Genomic DNA, 12,850 nt, shown 5'->3' on the forward strand with positions numbered 1-12,850 from the left:
GTTGAGGGGCATTAGACTTTCATAGAGCTTCGAATAAGAGGGTGGACCGGCTTTTAGATGAATCGAAAGAAAGTAGATCTATGATTCTTCGGCTGATTTCCGAAACCTTGAGAATCACCCCAAAAGGATTTGCTAGAAATTGAAGGAATGTGTGCTGTTTGAAAACAATTCTTATACTCGTTTTTGCTTCTTGTTGTTCTCAGGCACGTATCACGCCAAGTATTAAAAGAAAAAATTGCAGCGCAAAAAAAAGCCAGCGCGAGCCCTGCCGTACTCTTACACACGCGTATATGTCGGTTTTATGATGTGTCACAGAATTTTCAAACGGCTCTCACAAACAAACCATTTCATGAAAGGATCATTCTTATACGCCCAACAGCTCAAGTATAAGGCGACGTACTCTGACTCTCGAAAATAGGTGAAAAAGTGTTTGGCAGTGAGTCAGTGAAACACGCTGTCTCTATAGCAGCTTCTATGCGATTGTAAGCGCATGCATGCTTTCTCGTAAGCAGACGGTGAGAAGAGGGAGAAGAAAAATAGTAAGCAGCTAAGCGGGTATGCGTTCGAGACGTAGGTAGACAATGGAATAGAAATTCTTCTGTAGTAGCTGCATGCATGGGCTTTCTCTCGTCTCCTCTGTCCTTATTTCATTTCTTGTTTCCTTACGGTCTTGAGTAGAACCAAGGCATGTCTATCATCCGAGGGAGCAGATAAAAGGCGCGGCTGTTCTGGAAATATGCTTATATTTTAAACCCACCGAACGAGGCTTTCCTCATAGCAGCAATGAACCATCTGCATGGAACGAGTCATCATCGGATGTCCGGGAACGTTTCAAACATGAATCATCGATATCTCGGTTTTTATATAAAATTGCATTGCAACGAAGAAAAAAAAAATAATCGGAAGTATATTCGGAGAGAAATGAATACAGCTATATAGAGATTGTAACGAGCCATTTAGCAGATGCCACATTTTAAAATGTAAGAATTTCGCGCGTTAGGAAATCCCTCTCTAAATTTTTGAGGATAGTCGCTCGCGCATGATCAATTGATCCTCATCGGTGGTCCTCGCAAATTATCGCTCGAACTCGCTCTCTTTCGTTCTGGGGATTTCATCGCGACAACACCTCCGAGATCGCTACACTGTACTAGATGCTATACTCGCCAATTATTCGAGTGGCCACCCGAATCCGACATCAAGTCAGAGAGGGCTGTAAGATTTCCCCGGAACAGGAGAAAGAGCCAACGTCGGACCTGATCAATCACTAGATAAGCAAATCATTTATATTCTCAATATATGCGCATCCGCACCTCGAATCAAATTGTATGTGAGAATGTCGATTTTTCAACGCTATTTTATGTGAATTTGTGTACGAATGTACGTGTGTGTGCGCGTGTCCGTGTGCGTGTGCGTGTGCGTGTGTGTGAATGGATATGCGTGCTCTCCTCGTTTATAATAAATTATGTTCTTTGATACTGCATAAAAAGAAAACGAAAAATATATTCATCACAAGATGGAAACGCATTCGAAATAAAAATTTTCTATTACAAATCTCTTGTATTTATTGTGCTCAATAAAAATATTTGCTACTTACGAATTAGAGGTAGAGAGTGCCAACACGTCGAGGCGCCACGACAGTGAGTGCCAGTCTCGGTCCGCATTTAGCAAGAGGCAAAGGAGCCGCGATAACAGGCGGCGGAGTCTCGGGTCTTGTACACCCACCTCCGCTGCCGCCACGGAGTTCCCACACGAGGTTCGTCAAGGATCGAGGTCGGCTTAAGCGTCGTGATCTATCGAAAGGAGTAAAGCAATGGACAAAGGTCAAGAAGTTCGGTAGGTAAAGCGAGCAGGATGAACGATAATGGGCTAATCGATCAACCGAAAAACAGACTCTACCTCTTCTCCGGAAGTTTGGCTCCAGCACCAGAATCCCCGGAGGTTCTTCCGCCGGAGTGACTGGAATCTAGTGTTCCATCGAGTTCCATAGCTTGTTGAAGATTCGTTAGACTCTTGTACCGGATATTGAAAAGTGGTGAGCCACCCTTGAATCCGGGTGGTGTTTCTTTGAGAGGTGATGCGCTTTTCTGCCTCATGAGAGGTCTGCCACGTTGAGTTCCACTGTTCTTGACGTACAGCTTAGCGAGTGGAGGTTTCTCAATTCTCAACATCGGTGCTTCCTTCACGGCCCTCCTCGTTCTTTTTTCCGCCTGCATTTTCTTCGTTGGTATAGTCTCGATAGGTGGTGGCTCCGGTCGATCATCAAGGAAAGGCGCGATTGTCACAGTCACCGGTGTCAGAGGTGGACTCGCGTTATTCGACTGGCCAGATGGCACGCACCCGTTGCTACTGACTGGACTTTCATAGGGGGATCTAACGCTTTTTGGCAATGGCGCGAAACCCCTGACGTAGTCATAAATCTGATCAATCTCATCGTACTCCTCGGTGTAGGACGGTGGTACGCGGTTTTCATCGCGATAAGCACTACCGCTGCTGTGACTGCTGAAATGATTGTGATGATAATGATGATGGTGATGATGACGGTGTGGCTGCTGCTGCTGCTGCTGCTGAGATTGATGAGTATTCGCGCTATCGGAACTTGCTGATCTCCTAAGAAAACCACCGCCCCTTGTATGTCTCGCCTGTTTGGTTTCGCCGAGCCGGCCATCCAATACATGAGCTCTGTCGGCAACGTCGGCAACGAGACGAGATGCTCTTTCGACCAGTCGGGTAAACTCAGGCATCGATCTCAATGACTCCTCGTTTCGGGCTTTGACGAGCTTCAACGGTGCCGCCAGGGGTAATGCCACAGCGGCTCCCTCTCTCTGCAACGGTAATGCGAAAACATGCTCTTCCTCGAAAGTCGATAATAATCTTAATTCCGGTACGAATTGCGAGGATGATTTGAGACCTCTCGGTGGTTGACCGTGGACCAATCGCACTGTAAGCGGTAATCGTTTACTTAGCAGAGCTCGTGCTGTATGAACACCGCTGATGTTGTCCTCCCTCGCTAAGGCACTGAAACGACCACGCTGTTCCATGCCAAGGAGCACACTCTCACCTCGACCATCTACGCAACGGAGAAAACGTCCTCGGCCTGGTATGCTAACCTCGCCAGCGGCAACAATCGTTTCACCGGTGTTCAACATTCTACTTCCTTCCGGTATGACATTACCCGTTTCCTCGCCAACTTTGCACGCTATTCCTCGTATAGTCTCTCTCACGAGGGCTCCCTCGTCGGGACATCTGCGCGCGAGTTCGTTGACCGATTCGATACCGCGCACAGCTCGACCTTCTTCGCTAAGTATCTCGAAGTAACCGGCATAAGAGTCCGGTATGGCGAGTCTTGGCCCAACACCTACGACCCTTCGACCTTCCTTGATCTTGACCGCTTGGGCGACGATCTTGCGTCTTCTACCGGCCGACACAAGGAGCGATGTACTCTGTAGACTCGGAGCGGGTAGTGTTGGTACACCAAGACCACCATACTGACCTTTCGTGATCTTTATGACTGCCGGCAGCCGATGTTTCGTTACGAATTCACGGAGATAGGTGGCCTCGTCGGCCCAGCGTGCAGCTGCGACGACGATCTGACCGTCAGTCGCAGCCATTGCCACCAAATTCGCACGATCACTCTCGCACGATCGGCAAGCAGCAACTGGTGATGGCCTGCCAGCTCGTCACGATACGTTTTTTTCTGTTTTTAATATCGTAACAATATACGAACGACCAAATTGTCTAGGCAGTCAATGAGCATTGGCTCGCCACGAGACTCGGCACTCCTTCTGCTGCGCACTTGCCACGACGACAGTACCTCGATTCCCCATCTGTAATAGATGAAATGATGCATAAGTATTGAATCTTCCTTACTTAATCTTACGAAAATCATCGGGTTCAGTCTTGTGGGAATGATTGAGATAAGACTCGATCATTTAACATGATATAATAACATAACTGGTATACGAAAATGTCAATTTCCTTGTATAACGTTTATGCCCTCCGATAGCATATAACCAGACTCACTTGGCTCTTCGTAAAAGCCGCAAAAAATACATATTTTTTTATTAATCTATCCTTACTTTTTTTTATCCCATGGTTTTTGTCCCTTTTGGACTTTTCATAGTGGCTATTACGTTTAGCTCATTTATCGCTCTATACACGCACAAGGCATGTCGGTGAAGCGTGCATTCACATTGGATGCATTTGAATTAAGGATCCGGGAGAGAATACGCCAGAGATATCACGCTCCCTGTTTACCTTGATTTCTCGATCATTTTCTTGCTGAATCAAAACTCGTCCGTGTCGACCGATCCCGAATTATTACGGAGGAATAACGACAGCAGAAATTACGTTTTGAAAAGTTTGCAACCGCGCAACATTGTTATTCCAATGATAAACTTCCTATCAAGATTTTCCATACTTCAATAAAATTGATTCTCAACTACTGTAAGTCAAAGAAGAATATCTCTAGTACGGACATTCTGTAGTCGTCCAGAGCTGCGAGACGTCTCGGCTACAGGAAGAAATAGCGTGGTGCATATCCTCACGCGAATATGCGCGAGCAGGAATATCCTCTCCAGAAAGAGAAGAGAGTTTGGGTACCAATTAGGGACCGGTTCTATCATTTTTAACACCAGACAACTAGTCGCTCTTCCTCCATCCCACCTTTTCTCGCGCTCTTGCTCTCTCTCTCTCTCTCTTTCTCTTTCTCTCTTCCCTTTGCTATACATTCATATCGAAGCAGTACCAAGTGAAGACGAAACATAGTACTGGCACCACCACCACCACCACCACCACCACCACTTGTTCTATCGGATGTACACAACCGCTTCTGAACGAAGCACTTTGTACCCATGTAAAATGTTTCCTCTCCTATTCCCTATACCTCTTCCGCTTATTTTCATCTTTCATCTTTCAACACTATTCTACAATACCAAGTCCCTCTTCCAACTTAATCGGAGAACTTTCATTCTCGAAGAAGACAACTTTCCTCGCATAAAGAGCAAGTATTTCAATTATAATCTTTTCGCAATATGCTTACCATATCAAAAAATGATTGAAAAATTTAATTGGCTCGAGATAACAGTCGAGCGATATTGTTATCAAATACATTGCGCTAGAGACGGAAGCAATAGTAAACGGAGACTCTTTCCCGACGGTTCAGGATTATACGTGCATTTCGCCAAGAAACAACGCATACCAAAGAGCACTGTGCAGCAACTTGGTTACGCGATGCCCCGAAGACACTCAGAGATAAGGTAACAAAAGACAGAAGAAGAGAATAAGTTGAAGAGCAATAGAAGAGAATGGACCAAGAAGACCAGAGCGGACAGTCGTGACCAATAACCCTGATTCGGTATAGGTATCGTGATGAGGCCGCGCCTCTAGGAAGTCATTCGACACACCGCGATGATCTTTACGCTCTCTCATTTCTCCCTGTTAATCTGAATCTTGTAATATCTGGATTGAACATTAAAAGCATTAACACAAAAGAGAGAGTTTCGTTATTCTGGCCGGCTAACCAAGATCTCGTGATGAGTTTAATGACTCTTTTATATCGTAATTTTGCAATATCGCTGTGTGTTCTCACAGACAATTCACAGGAGAGTCACGATCATAAGGATTATAAGTGGATCACTGTTTTGAAAAATTGCCAATCTTAAATATTCTATTTGCAGTTCTGTTTCACGTGAAGCACTCAACCCTACCCTTTCGTTCCGGTATGATGGAGAAAGCCTGAGAATTACGAAACTATTTGTTTTTGTCGTTTTATTTATATCAAGAAGTAGATACCGATAAATTTTTAAACCTATGTACTGTAACAGAAGTATTTTCATCGAAGAAAATGGAATATCACTTCTATGAGTTTGCACTTTCAACATGTATGAAATCTTTTCATGTTTTCGACTATGCATATACGTGTGTTCTTGACATTGGTCGCCATACATGACTAGTGGATGCAGCATGGCTAATTCACCTCACTTATAGTTATCGCCCATATCAGAAGACAACTGATTCTAGCGGGAAAACTTAAAAAGAAAGGTATTCCGATAGGTCAGTCTCGAAAAGTGAAGAATATTAACAAAGCATAATAACGGACGAGCGCTCCGAGAATTCAAGAACGCTGATGAATTCTTGACATCCCTTGCATCATCAAACGATTTGCTGTACTCTCTTTCTCTCTCTTGCTCATCTGATCTCGTCAGCTCCTGGTTTTTTCTGTATTCAATTTTATTCTCCATTCTCTTGGAATGATCTGCGAGTGGTGGTAGATCGTCTCCTATCTTGCGCTAATTCGCGGGGCTTTCTACCGCTAGTTCAGCAATCTCTTGTCTCCGTCTTCTTTTTTTTTTTGCACCGTAGCGGCACGTTTCGCCGACTCGGAAAGCCCTCGCAAACCATAATAACTTCCTCATGAACGAGTAAGAACACGCTCGCGACCATCAATCATCCCTGTGAAACGTGACTCTCAACTGCGCTGGGAGGAATCGAGAGCAATCTCGTCCTAGAACAGGTATCAGCAGTGTATGGCCACCAGCACATTACATACTGACTCGAAGGATCAATACAGGAAGTCCCTGTGAAGAAAATGTTCAAATCGTAACTGCAGTAGGCAGATCACACGAGTCCGGACTGATTGTCTCTTGTTCATTTGTTCGGTGTATCAATTTTACGTATGTGAATCAACGTGGAATAATTCTGATACGAAGATTCAAATAACGATCGAAGCCCGCCTGGAGACGCCTTCAAATATGTTAATGCAAGATATAACCGCAAGACCGCCGCTTCGCAGAACAACTAATGTCCGGTCACAGCGCAACGTAATGGATTCATCTACTTTCATGGAAAACGTTCGATTGTTTTTTGCTCAAGTTAGATCAGCTTTTTATTTCACGGAAACGCTTTTTTCTTACGTGTTACTACCTTCTTCCGCGATTTCAATTATTTTTGTGTTGCTCATTGCAGAAATGGCAGTAAATGAGCACCGCTCTTCAGGAACGAGTACAAATTAATATTAAATTGAATTATAATGACAGTGTTTACTGAGAGAAATATCCCTCCAAGTACATCACTCGGAGGGTCTCTCTGTACTGGTGCAACATGAGATCTCTCTGAAAGGATCATGCCCGATGGATCCGCACACGCTAAGATCGTTCCTCTCGTTCTCGAGCTGTATATCGGTGTGTGCATTATATTTTCTGCAACTCAACTTCGCTCTCTCTCTCATCTCGTAATAATTCATACTGTATGCAATGCCCATTTAGATTTATTCAACTACACGCAAGAGGTGAGAAAGAATCGCGGACGTTATGAGGAAAGAAAGAAAGAAGGAAAATAAATGAGCAGAATAAAAATATTTGAGATATGGATAAACGAGAAACGAGCACTTAAATCTTAAGACTCATTCTTCACTTTTGCGCCTCGGGAAAAGTACTCAATGATGGACCAAGTATGGCTAAGTACATCAATCGCGATGTCGTCGTCTCATGTGTATGTGTTGGGCAATGCACCTTTCGAGAAGTTTCATGTCAGGTCTAAATCCGTTTATCCTCATCACAAAATTCATTCAATTACTCCCGTATATATCTCATTCGGTGTCTCATTTATAAATTAAATAATTTTATTTGCATATATTCCAATCATCCTAGTATTTCGATAGTCTTTATATATTTATATCCACACAAATCACAATTTATATTTAATGATGAAAAGTTTTGAAAAATATGGGTTTCGTGCAATTCATTTGAAATGAATTTATGTAAGGTTGGTAAACGCCTCTTCTACGTCAGGAAGTTGTTTTGCTCAAGGAGAATATTTATTGAATTTCTCTAGGTTTGAAGGTGACTAGTCAAGCATAAATCGTAACTCTAATTTGGATCGAAGATTAAGTGTACGATTGCACGATTGAATAAAACAGAACCAGTGCGGCTGAGATAACCGTAAAGTTTCGGGTCAAAGTTCTACGAGCTACAAATTTGCAGTCATTACTTTCATAGTTATCGCAGTGACCTCGATTACTCGGAGAGGTATTCGGTGAAATATAGCTGGGAATGGGAAATCCTGGAGCTTCTGGTAGTGCTGTACTTAAAAAATGTGCAGGCACCGGAGTTAAATCACTGTCGCGTCATAATTATTAATTATATATACGTCGAATCGTGACCTCGTTGAAATGAGTAAGAGCGAGGGCAACGAGAGAAACTACGGAGGAAGGAAAAGGCTTTCCGTGCTTACGAAGGACGGAAGTTCCACAGGATCACCGGGTTCACTCATTAATTAAAGTGCGCGTAATCTCGGCATGGCGTCCGCGTAATGTGCGTGTCCGTCTGCGCACTCAGTCTTGTCTCTCAACCTAAACTTTAACATTTAGCTACTTCGGCTAGAATCTCATATATTGTTTGTCTCGCCGAGGACTCGCCGCAAAACTACTGTCTCACAATTGGACGAATCTAAAAACCCTTTAATTTTCCTTTAAAACCGGCTTGTTATGTACTTATTTAATGCATTTGTACGTGCGAAAAATCTAAACCTTGACTATTCTGAACATCGCGAAATTCTGATTACGTTTCTTCTCCCCAGGATTGGTTGGACTGAGTGCCCTTTGTCATTCCTTTCACGAGAGAAGCTTTGGTCGACGAAAAATGTTATCTTTTCTCAATCTTCAAATGACTTCTTATTTGGAGAAAAAGAAAATTAATTAACGAAAATATTACGTAAAACTTTCCGGGCTGTTACAACTTTACTCGAAAGTTAATATGTTAAAATAGTAACTCTATTAATGTTTTATGGACGATTATTATTTATCGATCAATATCTGTATAAAACGACGTAACCAATATTTCTTATTCACTCTTCCACCTGACGTATAGCCCATGTGTGCTGATTCTTGAATTATTGAATTATTTTCGCCGATACAATTTGAATGAGTAACACGAGTCAAGTCATGATTTACAATCACTTGCTATTGCTCACGGTATGTTTGAATTGGCGATGCGACGCAAATGTATATCGACACCGTTCGTCGATAAACCTGAAAATAATATGAATATAACGTTCAATTTGAATTCACGGATTCAAAAATTAGGGTGTGATCATATTCTGAACTTGCAGCGAAAGGCTTTTCTCGTGAAATTTGAAAATTATAAAATATTGGAAGCCGACCGGCTAAGAGGGTCGAAAGACTTCGCACTCTCTAACCCGTAGAATGATGCTCACCTCGGTAATATTTAAAGAAGTGTTGGTCCAGAAAAGCGAGAAGAAGGAGCATAGGATGAAAGAAGTCCAAGACTTCCTTGGTGCGTGAATCGAATTACGAAGGTGGCGGGGCACAGAAAAAAAAAGAGAAAGATGTAGAAGAGAGCGTGAATATATACACTACATCGGATATATAACAGAGTCGCTGAGTGGTTTACCTGGAACGAAAGAAAAAAAAATCAAGGGGGAGCGAGAGACCGAGGGAGCGATCTCGTTGGAGATCGCGCGCAAGCTAAGGTGTACCCGCCCACAGAGATATACCAAATCCATTTCGCTTTCAACTCTCCGTGTTTCATAACGCAAAATAAAGCCGCAGCAACGCTGCTTCAACGTCTGTTGCGGAGTTACGTCCCCTAGATTTATATATACCTATATCGCTTTATACTGTGATTTTTCTGCTTTCTCTCTCGCCCGAACCTTGCGGTTATACTCGCATAAAGTTCACAGGAAAAACATTGCTAACAGAAACGAAACCAAAATGGACCAATATCACCAATTGTATCTTTGTGCCGCGCTCTGGAGGTCTCCTATCGAGATATTAAAAGTGTTCCTCTTGATGTTCGGAAGCATCCCACGAGAGGGTCTGCAATTAGAAATTAAAATCACAAATCCTTGGACCAGTGTCGAGCTGAGACCCTGCCGAAAAAAATAAAGGATTTTTCACGTTTAAAAACTCTGCGCTTCAAGACTGACTTTTGAAATTGATAGTCTCCATTGAGTAAGGTGATATAGCTCAATGAAAGAGAACAAAATGGGAAGAATTCGGATAATGCAATTTATCTTTGACTCGACTTGATTGATGGATCAAATAGTTTGTATGAAAATCTGTGTTGCACAAGCCTACTAAAAACTCGGATGATTTACTCGGAATAGGAATGATATTTGATTATTGAGATAAATTCGTTGAAATCATTATATGAAAATTATGTGAATTGTTGGAGGTGTAATGTATTTTTTTTCCAAATGCGAAGTGTACGCATTACTTTCCGGGGTAAGTGTGGACGTGAGGAAAAAAAGTGCACGATAAATGCATCAACGAGCGTGTAAGATATGCTCCATGTATATAAAGAGCTGCCGAGTGAGGATTTTGACTTATTGCTAAGCACGCGGTTGCGCGCCTCGATGTAGTAGTAGAGTATACAGCTGCGTGTCTATATAGAAGGCTTCTGCCCTGCTGGCACGGGTAAACGAGAGATGAGATTCCGCGGAGGATGACGATGAGTTAACGCTATCACTGGTAACCCAGTCGCGCCTCCACGCTGCACTGAGCTAGAGAGCGACGGCAAATAAATACTTTTATAGGCGAATAGACAGAGGGAGAGAGGGACTCGGAGAGAAAGAGAGAGATAGAGGAAAAAGGCAAGGCGGTTAAATCACGAGTCTGTTTAACGATGATGTCCTCCTACGATTCTTTGCTTCACTGACTCTCATTATCTCGCCGTTCTCTTTATCTACCCATCTTTCTTATATCTTTATGCTACACTTTACCCACTCTCCTCTCTCTATTTTGCTTCTTGTGAATTAACGAATGGATTTGAAACAATAATCATCAACCGATGCACAATTGAAAAAGAATACATCCGATCGAATGCATTTCGTTCGATATTCATATTCGATTGCATAAAATCTGCATTAATTGAGGGCGTTAGAGGATTGATGATATCACGCGATGATCCCTCCTGCGAAATAACACAGCGTGTTAATTAACGAAATTATCGAGGTTCTAGCCAAGAGGATCTCCTGACGCGTGCCCTAGCGGATCGTACGACCAAAGCATCGGTAGAAAAAAGTACAATAACGACCGAAAACAACCGAAAAACGACCAATTTCGGTCGTTTGGTCGTACAATCCGCTAGGGTATATCCGTAAAACGCTGTTGGGCGAGATTGAGACTGACTTGTAGAGGTTGTATGGACTCTATAGTCTTTTATGTAAAACAAGAAGCGCACGAACACGAGAATGGGAGCGGGTGACGCGGCGAGGAGAGACACGAAGGAAAGAGAAAGAGGAGCGATCCTAGAAGAGACCGAGCTGAAAAAAGAAGTAAAGAATAGAAGAGGCGGAGAGAGAAAACCGGCGGGTTGAATCTAAATATAACTACTTGACGGGAGCGTGAAGACACACACTGATGTATCCAGCATCTTCCTGCTCAAATCCTCTTCTGTGAGCGAGAGTAAACCTTTTCTCCCCCGCAAGTACCGAGAGGGATAGATAAGCGACCGCGTCGGCCATCTCGCCTGTCTTCTCTCCTCATTCTCAACCACCTGCATCGCTTTTCCTCCCTCTTCGAGCTCCCTCACAGATGTGCACACTCTGAGAGAGAACGAGATACCTGTTTGTAGTGGCTCGAGAAAGAGCACGGCGACGCGACGACGCCAGCTCAACCACGAGTGCACATACTACGAGCTATATGAATATACAGACTACTAGCTACACTCGGACCTCCTGGCGATCGTACGTCCGACCGCATCATACGCATATACAGGGTGTCCAGACACAGACGCTCCATGTCCCAAATTCCAGACCAGTTCGAGCTTCTGAGTCTGATCGTTCAACGTATTTGGTTCAAGCCTTGAGATAACATTCCGATACCCAAACTCATCATCCGATGAAAGTACATTCACACAAGTATTTTCAACCTAAATTTCTGTCTCCAATTCCATTCGATTTTTTTTCTTTTCAGTGAGACACCGTGTATAGTTCGATATATATGTACATAGACATGTAAAAAGTTGGATGAACTCGCGCTTCGACAATGCGAAGAACGTTTCGGTTTCTATGCTCCTACACGAACTCTTGCACCTTTCATCCGAAGAGTATTTTGTTGGTCAAAGGTGCCCGGTTTCCCCTTTTTTTCATTCTCTCACTCTTCCTTGCCTCGACTTATTATCTTCGATTCTCGCTCTTTCATGCCAGTGAGCCTCAAACTGCACATCGCATCGCTCCCCAACCCACCAACTTCTTAGTATCAATTCATCGTTTTAATTCCTTTTCGAGCTCCTTCTTCCATCTAGCTGGAATCATATTTGTGGTAAAAAAAAACCAGGAAACTCATCGCTTCCGATGTTCAACGTGAATGAGGGAATAAAAAAATTCATATTCCATAACTTGACGCAAACTTCGAAATCTGATTAGTTTTGCATGAGATCTTGAGATTCAAAATGTTTATAAGAAATTCAAGAATGTTGAATAATATCGACGAAATATGAATATCGAATCTCATGGAATAAGGTAATCGCCCCTTGATATCCGGAAAAAATGATAAAACCCGTTGACAGCTCCTAGCAAAGCGGGTCGACACGAAACATCCATCATTTTATAATTTCTAAAAACACTTGGGTAAAATGCGTTTTTTTTCCTTGGATTCGAAACGAAGGGAAAGATCGTGTAAATCCCCATAATTAATAATCTATTATGACGCGGTGGACAGAGAACGGAAAAGGGAATTGATTATGATGCTGTACGACCCATCGCCCGCTGATGCATCTATAATCGAGGCTCTCTCATTCTTCCTCTTTATCCCTCATTTGTCCCGCGCCGATAATAATCGAAATACGTACGTGGGCAATCTTTCCCATCATCACTGACGAGTTGCCTCGTT

General features: G+C 43.1%; 1 protein-coding gene across 4 annotated transcripts in view; it reads right to left on the reverse strand.

Annotated features, from left to right (window-relative positions):
• Positions 1-12,850, reverse strand: part of sano (serrano) — a 125,214-nt gene that overhangs the window by 22,888 nt on the left and 89,476 nt on the right. For all 4 annotated transcript variants that reach the window (XM_043421542.1, XM_043421543.1, XM_043421544.1 and 1 more), the window contains 2 exons: positions 1,897-3,824; positions 1,595-1,790 (listed from right to left, as the gene is read on the reverse strand). In XM_043421542.1, coding sequence (XP_043277477.1) covers positions 1,598-1,790; positions 1,897-3,608 — 1,905 coding nt within the window. In that variant the 5' untranslated portion in view covers positions 3,609-3,824 and the 3' untranslated portion in view covers positions 1,595-1,597. The remainder of the gene's footprint in view (positions 1-1,594; positions 1,791-1,896; positions 3,825-12,850) is intronic.

Source organism: Venturia canescens, chromosome 6, assembly GCF_019457755.1.
Source record: "Venturia canescens isolate UGA chromosome 6, ASM1945775v1, whole genome shotgun sequence".
NCBI classification, from domain to species: Eukaryota; Metazoa; Arthropoda; class Insecta; order Hymenoptera; family Ichneumonidae; genus Venturia; species Venturia canescens.